The sequence below is a fragment of the Diaporthe amygdali genome (assembly GCF_026229845.1).
Source record: "Diaporthe amygdali strain CAA958 chromosome Unknown NODE_29_length_634662_cov_65_424859, whole genome shotgun sequence".
Classification (NCBI taxonomy): domain Eukaryota; kingdom Fungi; phylum Ascomycota; class Sordariomycetes; order Diaporthales; family Diaporthaceae; genus Diaporthe; species Diaporthe amygdali.
This window is the reverse complement of record NW_026517049.1, coordinates 169113-182892: the sequence shown is the minus strand read 5'-3', so window position 1 is coordinate 182892 and position 13780 is coordinate 169113. Positions and strand designations below refer to the sequence as shown.

Sequence of the window (13780 nt, the reverse complement as noted above, 5' to 3'; positions counted from 1 at the left end):
GCCGCCATTCCTTTCCCCCACCTCAGCATCTACCCGTCAGGGCCTGATTCCCTGCCTCTGAACCCCGTCGTCGTCGCACCCCTCTGCCGACGGGTTTCTAATCAGGCCCTGCAGCCCCCTCTACGTCAGTAGTCCACCTTGTCTCAGACATCCATTCAACCATCCATCGGTCCTTCCGTTCGACCATGGCGTCGACAAATGCTCCAATACCCGCGCGGCCTGCTTCCACCCTCGCCAAACCCGTCATCGCCAGGAAAGGCTCTGCCTCGCAGCCCGTCCTTCGCAAACGCGTCGAGCCTGCTATTCCCCTGCCTTACCTTCAGCGTCGGCCCAAGAAACCAACTGCCTCTACGCAGCTGCCCTCCCCTCTGCGAACAAGCAGCGAAGACCCGGTACCGAGCCCAACCAAAGAGAAGTCCCTAAGCCAGCACGACCAGGGGAACGTCAACTCGAACGAACAGAACCAGACCCTTGACAATCTGCCTGCGCAAGCAGTCGAAGAGAAGGGGAGCGGCGTGGCGAACCATGAGACTGTCCTCGACCACCAGGAACCCAAGCCAGTATCAGCTGGCTCTGCTACACAAGGCGCCGTTGTGTCTCCACTAGCTACCGGAGAAGTGACGCCCCCAGGTACGAACAGGCGGCCGATGTGTAGATCAAGCTCTTACTCACTCTTCTTACCAGAAACTGTACCGAGCGCCACCTCATCGGTATCTTTTCCTCCTCCATCCATGTCGCCAGCCCCGTACAACGGCGTGCCTCCGCCCTTCCCGCCAGGCGAAACCCATCCTGCCCACTTTCGCGGTCCCGTTCCCGAGCCCATCCGCTTGCCGCAGATGAACTTCACACACCGAGCCATGCACCAACACCACCCCAGTAATGGCAGTCTGGTCTTTGGTGGGTTCCCGGGATCCAACACGCCCTCGCCCGCCCCCGTTTCTGGAGGTGCTTTCGCTCCTCCGGTGACCATGGCGCGTGAACAAATGCCGGTGCCTGGAATAGATGCGTTCGGCCGACCAATGCTTCCAGCCGCGCCGAATGATGGTCTTGTACAGCTTCCCATGAACCATGGCCCTATGACTCCACACAGCTTCCACGATTCTCAGTCCTCACGTACGGCAGATGAGAATGGCACAATCGTTCCCTTCATGAATGGCCACAATGGAATGGACTTCACGCGCCCTAGGCCTCCTCCTGGTATCGCTAGAGTTCCTCATCCACCAAACAACCAACCGCAGTTCAATGCCGAAGGCCCGGAAGTTGTCGATGCCATGATGTTCACGGACCGAATCAACACTATGTTTGCCAGTCCCGCTTTCGCCGACTGCGATATCTGCCTGGTCTTGCCTGAACGCTTGACATCCGTCAACTCGCAACACCCCGGGCAACTCAACGCCCCGTTGCGATTGCCAGGCCACAAGCTCATTCTATCAATGAGCCCTATACTTGCCAACCTCATGCAGAAACAAGCAGAACAGCAGGAAGCTCTTCGTCGTGGACTTCATGAGATCCGTATTTCCTCGGATGATCCTTACCTGCGGGCTGATTCCATGTGGAGAGCAATCAAGCACGTGTATGGCTTTCGTTACGTCCCTATGGGAAAGATCGCGCCGGATAATTCGGAGATCGAACAATTCCACTTCGTGCTAGGCTACGCTGCGGCCGGTGCATTGCTAGAGATACCTCATATCTCCATCAATGCCATGGGGGAGGCATCGAAGCTGCTGAGCTGGGACACGGTTGAGAAGGGAGTCGAGTTCGCGCTGCGTGATTCGGCCATAGTCTTGAACAGGATGGACGTTCCCCAGGGACGCCTCTTCCCACAGTTCCAGTACAGGCACGGTATCTACGTGAACGAGCTGGTGGAGAGAATCATGATGTTCATCATCACTCACTTCCCCAACAACTTTACCCTGGACACCATGGTTGATGATCCACGGTACACTCGTCTTCCACCGACCTCATCCGCTCGAGAGACAAAGGGGCCAGAGATGGCGAACAACATTCGTGTTCCGCCACAAATATCTTCACGAAAATCCATGCCCAGGTTCGGAGACCTCGAACCTGATGAGGACAGCTATGGCCAGGTTGTGTCGCACCAGGAGCCTTTCGAGCACGCGGCAGCGCTCTCTCGAATTTTGCTGAACCTCCCCTTCGAGATGGTGAAGTTCCTGCTTGAGAGCAACAGTATTGGTGGGGTTTCGGGGTGGCAGACAGCGCAAGACCGACGGCGAGCTCTCCCACATGTGATTGCCGCACGTGAGAACCGCCGCCTGCGTTTCGTCTCGGACTTCATGGCTGGTCGCCACGAAGGCCCGGACCCCGGTGCAGCCCTTCGGAGCCAGGAACCGCAGCTGCTTGAGGGAGTGTGGAACAGCGTCTGCTGGAGGGAACGTTTTGTGCTGAATGGAGATGCGCCCATCATTGAGCGGGTGTGGGAGCCCTTTGGAGACAGCAGGTAGTACCAACTGTCGCGACGGTTATGGCCTGAAGTTGAGCCTACGTCGCCGGCCTTGGAACATCTGCGCACGAACTTGACGATATGAAGCGCACGGGTGGACGAAACTGCACGGAATGGATGGATGGAGGAGGAGTGACAGCGAGGCTTGGTTTTGCACGGCGTCTTAAAAGCGTTTCTCGACAGATTCGGCGGGTGCGGCCGCTGTCTTGGTTTCAGGGTTGATGGAAAAAGAAAATGGGCACGGCACAAAAACAAAAGCATTGCGACGGGTGTTGGAGTACAGTGTTGTATTGAATTCGGGCTTGGGGCGCGAACACGAAGGTGGAGGAGGAGTCACTGGCACAAGCTAGGACTATGTGTTGTTGTTTGGGTTTTAATCAACAGTACCTTTCCCGTCCCGGGCGAGGCGTCCGGTGCCATGCTGGCACCATAAGCAGGCATACATACAAACAGATTCAGGAGTAGCAGCATCTTGACAGTGGCAGATGCTTGGGCTGCTGCGTAGCCATGGCGAGACCGGCTGAGCAGTGTGGTCTTTGCTGAAGCACGGCTGGCTGAATGCTATCCTCGGGGCGGAATCCGAGGACTCGGCATTTGTCGTTAATAGGAGATACCAGATAGTTTCAGCCTTAGTTTTCTGAGAGGCAGAGCAACATTTGTATTATTTGTGTAACAGTTTGTGTTGTCCATTGTCGATCAGACTAGCAAGGTTGCGCCAACGTTGTCGAGCTATGTGAAGGAAGCACAATAAAGCAGAGCCGCGCCCCTGAATACAACAAAACAGAAGAGGCCACAGCAAAACGGTACGCGTGCTGTTCAGGTACTGTGCCAGTACTAAGAACTAGTAATAGACACGCAACAGATCGACGACAAGATCTTGCCAATGCTCGTGATCTGCCTCGTCCGTGTGGGAACCCGTGAATGATCACGCTCGTGTGGCCGTATTGATCTCCTCGCCCGAAATGATGTCGAAAATCGCGTCGGGGTCCCAAGATTTAAGAATTATGCGTTGTGAAGTGAGTGTGGGGATGAACATGGGGGAGGGACCCTGCAACCACTTTGAGGACTGCCCAGGCTGCCTGTTCCCATTGGGTCGAGGGCCAGCTCTGTGGAGCTTGCAAGGGGGAGCTCCTAGGGCGGGACTGGGGGGGCCTGAACGAAACGACCCGTGGAACGAACGCGCCTGCTGAGGTCCGCGACTAGTCTACCGAGTAGCGCCGGCTGCTTGACCACATGAAGAGCCGAGGCACGTGTAAATCCAATCCAGTCCTCCCCAGTCCAACCTTGCAACCTTGGGCCTTGGTGAGGGAAACAAACGGCTTGCCTACCACAGTACTAGTCCACACCCACTGCCCAGCACCTTACCGAGTCTATGTACAGATCATCACACCACACGACCCCTTCCTTCCACGGCCTGGCCGGACTGTCGGGATATTCCCGTCCTCGCGACAAGACGCCGTCTGAACTCGACCCCACCTGTTGTAGATAAACGCGTCCTCCCTCGAGTCTATTTCTGTTTATACACGCCGTCTCTGGCGGCGACCATCGCATTCCGAAGGAGCACCGAGTGTAAGCAATTCTTTCTGATCTGAATGTCCATTGCACATACCATCGCGACAAGCTCCTGCTCGGCCACTGGGGAAATGAAGGAAAAAAGGGAGGGGAAAAGAAGCAAGACAGCACAGGCACCGCCTCTAACACAGCCATCATTCAGCAATACTACATTCCGACGACCACCACCAAGCCTGGCAGTCCCAAGCTGACTGTCTCGTCCAGCTTCAAGGACTTCCGCTCCTCCATCTACGCCTCAAGGACCACCCGCTCCCCAACATCTCCCAAATCAGACAGGTCCATGGCCTCCTCATCCGGCGGCAGAGCCCAAGGTGGCGCCGCATCTCAAGCAGGTACACCCTCTCTCTCGGCCAAGGCCACTACCGACCCAGTCCTCCGCAATACCCTGCGGTACACCATCTCGGCACGCGAATATGCCCTCCTCCATCGATATGTCTTGTCAAAGTCACGACAGCTCAAGAAGCGCGTGCCAACGGTCGAGACCGTCAACCGTATCATGAACGGCGATGCGGGAGGCAAAAGCAGCTCCAAGAAGGGCAAGGCGAAAGCAGAGGACAGTACAGCTTCCATAGACATGAGCGTCGCAGATGTGGGGAGCACGAGCGCAGGGGCGAACGCTGGAGCTGGCGCCATCCTGGGCGCGGACGACTACAACGCGCGCGCCGTGCGGCACTCCGTCCGAATATTTGCCACCACGGCTGTTGCTCTGAAGGCTTGGGGCGTGATCGCGACGAGGTTTATGGGCCAGAAGCAGGACCCGAAGCTGAAGAAGCAGCCGCTGCACAAGTCGCCCGTCTTCCGCCTGTCGCTGTCGCTGAGCAGCATCCTGCTGCTGTATAGGCTTCTGTTCCGCTTCTTCACCAGGTTGCGGCTGCACATCCTCGACGACTCTGCGGAGCCGTTCCGGAAGAGGAACCCTAGGACTGCGAATACGCTGACGTCGCCGTACGCGCCTGCTATTGGCGCGTCCCTGGCTGGCTTGGCCCTGGGTGTGTATCCGGCCGAACAGCTTCGTGTTACTATCGCTATCTACGCTATGTTTCGGGCGCTAGAATTTAGTTGGAATTTTGCCGAAGATGGAGGATTGGTGTGGGGAAGAGAAAAGAATGGTCGGATGAAGAAGAGACCGTGGTGGTTCGGCAGCTGGTTGCTTCAGCCTTTCGCATTTGGCCAGCTTCTGCACTCCTTTGTCTTTGACCAGGACTGCTTTCCTACGGCCTACGGCGACTTCATTATGAAGAACTCGTCGGCATACCTGCACCCGCGACCCAAGGACTATCCTGCGGGCTTGAAGTGGCCGAGCACGCGGGAGGTGGTCGACAGTATGGCTCAGATGGCTCGGCTCAATTGGCCGTAAGTCAAACTTCTTCTGATCGATGTGATAGGGTTACAAAGCTAACCTTTTACATAGGCCCTATGTCTCACCAACTCTCTTCCCAAACAAGGAAGACACCCTTCCGCCATCCCTCACGAGCGTTGCTCCTCTCTCGGCCCCAGCACACCCTCTTATCACAGCACTTAGCTGCGCGACCTTGCACCCGCAAGACCCGTCATGCAGCCGCACATTCCTTACCTTCTGGCTGCGGTCCTTCCCGCCCCTGACACGCTTCTTCCTGCTCGTCTACTCCGCCTTCTTGGTGCCGCGGTACAAGGCCCTTTACAACTTCCCCTTCACGACGCTTAACAAGCTCGTGATAAACGCCCTGCGCATGAGCGCTTTCGTCACGGGCTCCATCTCCTCGGCCTGGGCCTCCATCTGCTTCTTCCAGACGTGGCTGCCGCGGTCCTTCCTCGCGACGCAGCGCTTCTTCCTCGGCGGGTTCCTGGCCGGGTTCTGGGCGTGGGTCGAGCGCCGGCACGGCCGCGGCGTGTTCCTGTACTCGGCGCGCGTCAGCGTCGACAGCCTGTGGAAGGTCGGCGTCAAGCGGCGCTGGTGGAAGGCCATGAAGGCCGGCGACGTGTGGGTGTTCGTGCTGGCGGTCATGCTCACGGGCGTCGTGTACGAGCGGGACGCCCGCGCCGTCAGGGAGGACAGCTGGCGCAAGGGCATCAGCTGGATCCGGGGCCAGGGGTTCCGCGACTGGGCCATCGAGGAGGATGAGGAGGATGAGGATGTGATCAGTGACGACGGGGTGGAGGGCGCGGAGGGCGAGACGGAGAACGAGGACGACGACGCCGAGTTCGTCGAGAGCGTCGAGTTTGTGCAGCGTGCTGGCTAGGTGCGGGCGCTTTCTGGTTTCTACGACGTCGTCACGGCGCGGTGACTGCGGCACTGCTGAATACGGCCGGGGTGGCGTGCTCGAGTATGCGTGGAAGAAATGTGTATTGATTAATGTTGAATGAGCAACGAACGCTACGTATTGGCAATTGTAATGTATTGTTACGTCTGCTATGTCTGCCAGGATCCAAAGAACGAGTGCGAGCCGGGGTCGTACTGGTTTCAGCATTCGTGATTGGTGACCAAAGATAGGGCTGAGTGAGTACTGTACTTGTGTTGATTCCTCTCATCGCATGGATCGCATGGATCTAGAATGCCTTCGTTACCTCCCACAATGCAAGTTGGATGCTACTGGCGTACGCATTGTTTGAAGTTGTTCAGCAATGGGTCATGGCTTACTATAAACATTAGTAGTCCCGTGTGTCCTGCGTTGTGCGGAGAAAGTTGGATAGATAATCATCTCGAATCACTGAAAGCCCGAGCATGAAAACAATAGTGGCGTCGGATATCTTGCTACGGGGTATTCATCCATGAACCCATATTATGGTCAATCTGCCCAAGTCCTGTCCCAAAATCCAATTCTGGTAGCCCGGGGGCAACAGACCCGGCGAGTGATACTCCCATAAAACCGTCGCCGTCGTCTTCAAAAGGTATGTGCGCTCTCTCCGGCTCGTAATCGAACGTTGCAAGTGGTCCCTCGTTCAAGAGTGAGTGCGGAACGTCTATGGGGGGCTCCTGTCCAACTTCCGTTGCCATGCTGGGCAAAGACGGCTCGCCTTGGTGAGCCCGCGAATCTGGGAGAAAGTTGTCACTGAATTGCTGTCCTAGCATCGAGTAGTCAATACCGCGGTCGATGGTCCTCCGTCTAGACGATGGCCCATCTAGCGTATTCTGACTGATTCCATGTCGAGGTACCTTGCTCAAAGTTGGCTGAGCTATTGTGTTGGGCACAAACTCCTGACCCTGCGGGTGCGCTGACCGAGCAGCAGCTGGGCAATGCATTTCAAATATCTGATTGGGCTCTCTCGTATGAGCTTCGGGCGGCGCATAATTGTTCGAAATTATGGGGTCCCCGTAGCGCAGTGTACTGTGACCTTGGGGCGGCAAGGCTACGTTAGTCGAGTTCACGGAGGCCGAGGTGGGCGGCGTTGATGCTCCTGTGTGTGCACTACTTGAGCTCAACGAAGTGGCCGTGGAAGCTGCTCGAGCTATACCGTTGTTGCTGGCCCATTGGGCAAAGACCGCCCGCAGTCCCTCTTCCAGTATGGTCTGTTGCAAGGCAGCCAGATCTCGCTCCTCGTTGGGCATGCTCCAAGTAATCATGGCACCTCTCTGACTTAGGAATTCCGAAAGGATGTGGGGCCCGCTGGTCGTGACAAAATCTTGGTAGTGAGTGATACCCTGAAGAAGGTCATTATCAACGTAAGGCGACTTCGGCGGCGGTGAGCCCGGAAACAAAATATTCCATATCGCAAACCATTGGTCCTCAAACGGCGAGTTGGGTGTGGATTTCTTGGATAGTTGCTGCCTCTGAGCTTCGGTAATACCATCTGGTCTGGTGGTAGAGGGTGAGGCGATACCACAGGCTATAATATGATCGTCCCGGGAGTCCTCTGTCTCGAATATTTCGAAGCATCGAGGACAGTATAAGGGCCTGCGGTGGCACCTCGTCAAATGTTGCTTCACATCGCGGATTCTTGTCAGCGTGTATTTGTAGCAATCGCGATGTCTCATTGGATCCTTCTTTGAGTACGGGCAGGCAAAGCTGATTTTGCGTTCATCGGTTCGTCGCCGCTTGGTTGGTGGCCCCAGTGGCCTTGGTTCTGATGAAGCCTTGCCGTCGCCATTTCCGGTTCCCGAGGTCGAAGACTTTCCTGCCTGCTTCTTCGATAAGCCGCTACCATCAGAATTATTTGATAGGCTCCTCGAAGTTCGACTGCCATCACGCGTTCGGTTTCCATCGATGGCGTGGCATCTATGGCAGGTACATGTAGCAAAAGTCTCAAGGAGACGTTGAAGGGCAGATTCTTTAAGCTCCAGGAATGGGTGACTGTCTCTTAGTCTCGGAGTGTCATCCGAATATTCAGACAGCCAAACAGAGCTGGTTTCCGAGGAGCCCTCAGAGCTCACGCGGACTTCTTGTGACGGAAGATCAGGGCTGGAATCTGACGTGTCCACCGGAGTCAAACATGGCAGGACATCGTTGCCTGTCGTGTATGAGCGAGGGCTCAATGAGCACTGTAATCTCTCACCCTCAATAATAGTATTCTCAGCACAGCTCTTGGTGTCAATCAGTCTGAGGTCCCTTTCAGAAATCTTTCCTTTGCGTCGATCCACTCGTTCTGTGGCTGCTTCGACCCGCCATAGTTCTTGCGGCGATTCATCACTTGGAAACATGCTCGGTCTCTTCGAACCTGGTACTTGATCACGCTTCAAGATTACAGCGACCAAATTGTAACTCTCCTCGGCGAGCATTTTGTCAGTAGACACTATCGACGGGGCGGTAACAGCCTTGTTTTCCGCCGTCAGCTCGTGCTCCACCATGATCGGGGGCGGTTTCGGCACCGCTGCCCTCATATTGTGTCCTGCTCATGATGACTTAAAATCTGTATTGAAATATGATACTTCACCGGCTTTAAAGATTGCGCAGGTAAGCGCTCCGGTGCACCAAGAAAATGTTCGTTCTTACCTGGGCTCCCGTCACACGTGGAATGGTTCTCGTCAGACGCGAGGACTTCTCTTGATGGAGAAATTTTGTTGCGATGTTCGTAGACCTTAGACGTATTTGTGCTGTCCACACTGTTGCATTTTTGCGCTGACGTGACGGACCCATATTGGCTAGTCATACCGGAGCTGGAAGTTTCACTCCTGTCCCCTAATGTTGAGCCAGCCCACACACTTGGTGTCGCCACTGAAACATCTGATGATGCCAAGGCCGGAGATGAGGTGTCTGTTAAGGCTGGAGATGAGGTGTCTGTTAAGACCGGAGATGAGGTGTCTGTTAATTGTTTAGTACAAAATAGCAGAATATTGCAGAAAGAAAACTCACCCGGCAGCTCGACGCGAGGTGATGTATCTATAAAATGCTCAGCGGAGTTCAGTGCAATCATCAACGTGGATACACACCCATTAGCTCGGCGAGAAAATTGTTCTCCATCTCGTAACGCGTGAAATCATGGTATTGACGCGTGAAGTCATGATATTGCGGTCCACACGGTGCATATCGCCTTTCAACTTCAGAACCCAAATGAGACTCTTCAGCTATCAAAGTTGATGCGTCGCTACAATGTCGGAGGTATGTGGACATCGTTGATTCCTCCTCAAGCTTGGCACTATGTAGATATGGGTCCGCATCATGGTGTGCTGCCATCCAAGACAGAATCCTCTTTCCATCCTCTTCCGATATCTCCCGCATCTTCTTTGAGGCCTTTCTTCGTGACAAAAAGTTATTCAATACCTTAATCAGCGTGGTCCTCGAAGGACACTCCTTGCCATCTACTGGCATGTGGAGTTGCTTCTGCTCGTGCTCAATATCCGTCGGCGTTTCACAATCCATCATGACCAGAGGGTCGTAGTCCATCGCGTCGATCTCAGATGGAGTCGGTTGAATACGAACTACGTAATCAAGTTTCTGCTTTTCGTGGTGTAAGGGTGAGTCAGGCAGGACGATCTTGTCTCCTTTCCTCCGCAGCCGTCTCACAAATCGGCGTAATGATCCTGAATTATAAGCATCTCCCTTTGACGAAGATCCGTGTCGTTGAAACTTGCTCTTCTCGGGAAATGCTGTCTGGCCAAGGCGAGTGGGAACCGAAGCCACCCAAGGGCGAGTGTCGCCATCAGACATCGTGAAGGAGTCTTAGGCTGCGTGGTGAGAAAATGTTGGTATAGTGTAATTTTGGCTTCGAGTCCAGATATCACTGGCGAGAATGAAGCAAAGAAATACAGGACAAAGTTAGTATGAATGAAAAAGAAAACGGAAACTGCTTTAGGAGTGACATCAAAAGTCTCGTAGGAAGGCTCGGAGAGCCTGGTGATTTGCCTACAGACCACAACTGTGCTCTGAACAATATATGAGAGGTGCTGCACCTGCAGAAATAAGGCGTCCTCAACAGCAGTCCATTGGTTCTCCTGAACACCGAGATGAAAGAGGCAACCAGGACCTGCAGGTGACGCGCGTTTCTGACCAATGATATCAGTCTCTGCTGACTTCACCGGTCCCGTTGTAAGCTGAAGTGTGCAAAGTGCACTTCTGGGACGCCACGAGCAGGTTGCCAGATGTGGCTTGACCTCGCATCGCTCGTAGCGCCGGCTCCGGACACACTGGCAAGCAAGGCTCCGTGATATTAACGACTTCGATTAATCTTTTGTTTGTGACATCCATCAGTCAGCTACTTCTTTCACGAGTTGAGTGTTGTAATGCTCCATAAAAGCTTGTCGCTGGCATTCCGAGCAATGTATGAAAATCCACTCATCTAGTCATTGTATCAAGATCTATGCCAGTGGTGAATCGATATAAGAGGACGAAACCAAACAGCTATGTGCGTCATTTACTGGCGGGAAACTTGCATCAAGGCATTTCTCAAATTGACGAGGATGTTTTCGGAACAGAAAACATTGAGGTTTTGGACTGGGATGCCGGAGCCTTGCGGACACAAGTTCAGGAGGAGGTTTGCATCGCGCACATTTTCATTGTCATTCTCCGCTGCCAGTGCCCCGATTGCGGACGTGACTATACCCAGATGTGTGCCCATTATTGTTCAATTTGGCAATTGGCTGATCTCTGCTGCCCTTCATCCTTCATTTAGGGCGGCGGGTGATCCAAATCCCGCTCAAGGTGGCTCCTACATTTTTGGGTAAAATGCCACCACTGACCGAGAGATTTGTTTGTATTGGAGGGCTAGCACATATGAGGTGTATCATCAAGAACTATTTGTCGGCATTTGATTTGAGCGTCAACTTACAAACTGTTGGAGATGGGATGTTGCGTAGTGTCAGCAAGCGCCTTTCCAACAACCCAAATTATTTTTTATTGACTGCCAACAGACCAAGCGAGGGCATCTTTCTATTTGATGTATAACTATGCTGGGTTAGTTCACAGAAACCTTGTGATTCATATTATGTTCCTATCTTCACCACGTGTAAAAATGACCCACCTCGAAGAGTGGGGGAAGAGAGGGACAGTTCCAAATTGGCAGAAGTGGTTTCGATGAAACTGCTTTCAGCTAGGTCATAGGCCCAGCTGTCAAAGCAAAGGCAAGATGCAGCCTTATCCTGTTTGAGATCTACTTGTTCCCAACAGCATGGTAACGCTACGGCTCGATGGTTACATTATCAGCAGCCGGCGTTCTTGGACCTGCGTTAGAGATTGAGTCGGACTTATGTCGGAGGTGCCCGTTATCTAGGACATCTAGCCGGTGTCATCAACGAAAGTCATAACTTGCTCTGCAAAAATCTTGAAATAGCGCTCATATCTGCAAACCGTCACAAGAACAGGCACTGTAATCTTAAAAAGTGCCAAGAGATAAGGGAGTCTTGCCGAGAACGTCCTGCAAGCCGGGCATAGGGTCGGAGGGCAACCTTGCACTAAGCCCTCGGCTTGAGTGGTCGCCAGTCACAGACAGCAACTACTTTAGCTTCATAATGATAAGAGATTCAACGCGCCAGCCTCTCAGAGTTCCTTGGCCCGGGTCTAAGGGCCTGATATGAAGTCCGATTTCCAGATGGATCTACTCTACTCTGTCGTTTATTTATGTCCATGTCCCCTGACTTACCCAGGACTGTGACCACAGTGTGACCACAGAACCCAATGTAACGGTGCCGAACGTAACCTTCCTGCGAACCGGGACAAACGACACCATGAGTGAAGCTGTAAGTTTATATGGATGACAATGCTTCAAACATTGGGTCACCAAATGAGCTGAGCACATACTGACAATTTGACACTTGGTAGCCGAGCTATAACGAGTCAATGCCCGACGGCGGCAACCCTCTCGAGATGGACGTAAACGCCCAATACGTGGGCTTCGAATACAATTACACGTACCTCATCTTCTGCGGCTTCATTGTGTGGCTCATCATACCCGGAATCGGCCTTCTCTACGGAGGACTCGCCCGCCGAAAGTCTGCCCTCGCCCTCCTTTTCCAGTCTCTCATGGTCGGCGCAGTCACCACCTTCCAATGGATGTTTTGGGGATACTCGCTGGCGTACAGCCGCACGGCAGGCCCATTCATCGGCGACCTGGCCAACTTCGGACTGCGCAACGTCGTGGCTGCTCCATCAATCGGCAACTCTACAATTCCAGACATCGCTTTCTGCCTCTACCAGCTCCTGTTCTGCGCCTGTACCGTACAGATTGTGGTTGGTGGTGCTTTTGAGCGTGGACGCATCATCCCATCTCTCGTTTTTGGATTCTTCTGGGCCACTATCGTGTACTGCCCTATTGCTTGCTGGACATGGAACCCCAACGGCTGGTTGTATAACCTTCCCTCGCTCGATTTCGCCGGTGGCGGCCCTGTGCACATTGCCTCCGGATGGGCAGCCCTGGCTTACGCGCTGGTTCTTGGCAAGAGAAAGACGAACCCAGAAGACAAGTCGCACGGGAAGCCGCACAACACGACCCTGGTCTTCCTCGGCACTGTGTTTATCTGGTTCGGCTGGTTCGGCTTCAACGGTGGCTCAGCACTCAATGCTAGTGTTCGTGCGATGTATGCTGCCTTCAATACCAACACTGCTGCATCGACAGGTGCCATTGGATGGGTCATGGTAGACTACATCAAGCACAAGAGACGCTTCAGTGTTGTTGGCGCTTGCGAGGGTGCTATTGCTGGCCTTGTCGGCATCACGCCAGCAGCCGGCTATGTCAGCGTATGGCTTGCTGCTGTCATTGGATTTCTGACGGCTGTCATCTGCTCATTGATGTCGGATGTCAACGTGTGGCTGCACATTGATGAGGGTATGGATGTGTTCAAGCTCCACGGTATCGGCGGCATGTGTGGCTCTTTCTTTACTGGCATATTCGCTACGGCTTCAGGTAAGACTAAATAGCCAAACTCGCAAGTGTCTACAAAATGGTGGTACTAATGTGGGAATCCCTAGTCTCCGCCCTTGATGGCGTAACAGTTGCATCTGGTGGCATCGATGGTAACGGAATCCAAGTGGGCAAACAGTTCGCAGAGATCTGTGCCATCTCTGCTTACTCTTTCGTGGTTTCCTTTGCCTTGCTCATGATCATGAAGTACATCCCCGGCCTCCACCTTCGTGTCTCAGATGAGGCCGAGGAGCGAGGACTGGACATGGACCAGTTCTTCGACGAGCAAATTGGTGACTGGAGTTACTTTGACGCAACTGAAAAGCATCAAAATACTGCCATTCTCGGCCAGGCCATGCGCGGTAGCGATTCGTCCTCCACAAGAGGCGAGGTGACGGAGGAGACGAAGGGAGTCGCTAGCGATGGTGTCAAGACGGTTTGATCGTTGACATTCATCATGATCTTGGGAGAAGCTGATTCCTGGACTCGGGCTGAGCACAA

General features: G+C 53.8%; 4 protein-coding genes across 4 annotated transcripts; 3 read left to right on the top strand and 1 right to left on the bottom strand.

The window, feature by feature from the left end:
- Positions 1 to 185: 185 nt before the first annotated feature.
- J7T55_004328 (uncharacterized protein) lies at positions 186 to 2462 on the top strand (the record flags this gene model as incomplete). Its single annotated transcript, XM_053131969.1, has 2 exons — positions 186 to 630; positions 685 to 2462. The coding sequence occupies 2 exons, from the start codon at positions 186 to 188 to the stop codon at positions 2460 to 2462; spliced, it is 2223 nt and encodes a 740-aa protein (XP_052989941.1).
- A 1371-nt stretch (positions 2463 to 3833) lies between these two features.
- On the top strand, positions 3834 to 6252 carry J7T55_004327 (uncharacterized protein; the record flags this gene model as incomplete). The annotated part of the gene is made up of 3 exons (XM_053131968.1): positions 3834 to 3942; positions 4165 to 5386; positions 5445 to 6252. The coding sequence occupies 3 exons, from the start codon at positions 3834 to 3836 to the stop codon at positions 6250 to 6252; spliced, it is 2139 nt and encodes a 712-aa protein (XP_052989940.1).
- Positions 6253 to 6764: 512 nt separating this feature from the next.
- Positions 6765 to 10095, bottom strand: J7T55_004326 (HET and ankyrin domain protein; the record flags this gene model as incomplete). Its single annotated transcript, XM_053131967.1, has 6 exons — positions 6765 to 8148; positions 8382 to 8409; positions 8504 to 8818; positions 8941 to 9225; positions 9301 to 9327; positions 9378 to 10095. The coding sequence occupies 6 exons, from the start codon at positions 10093 to 10095 to the stop codon at positions 6765 to 6767; spliced, it is 2757 nt and encodes a 918-aa protein (XP_052989939.1).
- A 2012-nt stretch (positions 10096 to 12107) lies between these two features.
- On the top strand, positions 12108 to 13721 carry J7T55_004325 (uncharacterized protein; the record flags this gene model as incomplete). The annotated part of the gene is made up of 3 exons (XM_053131966.1): positions 12108 to 12119; positions 12202 to 13282; positions 13348 to 13721. 3 exons carry the CDS (start codon positions 12108 to 12110, stop codon positions 13719 to 13721), a joined length of 1467 nt encoding a protein of 488 aa, XP_052989938.1.
- Positions 13722 to 13780: the final 59 nt, after the last annotated feature.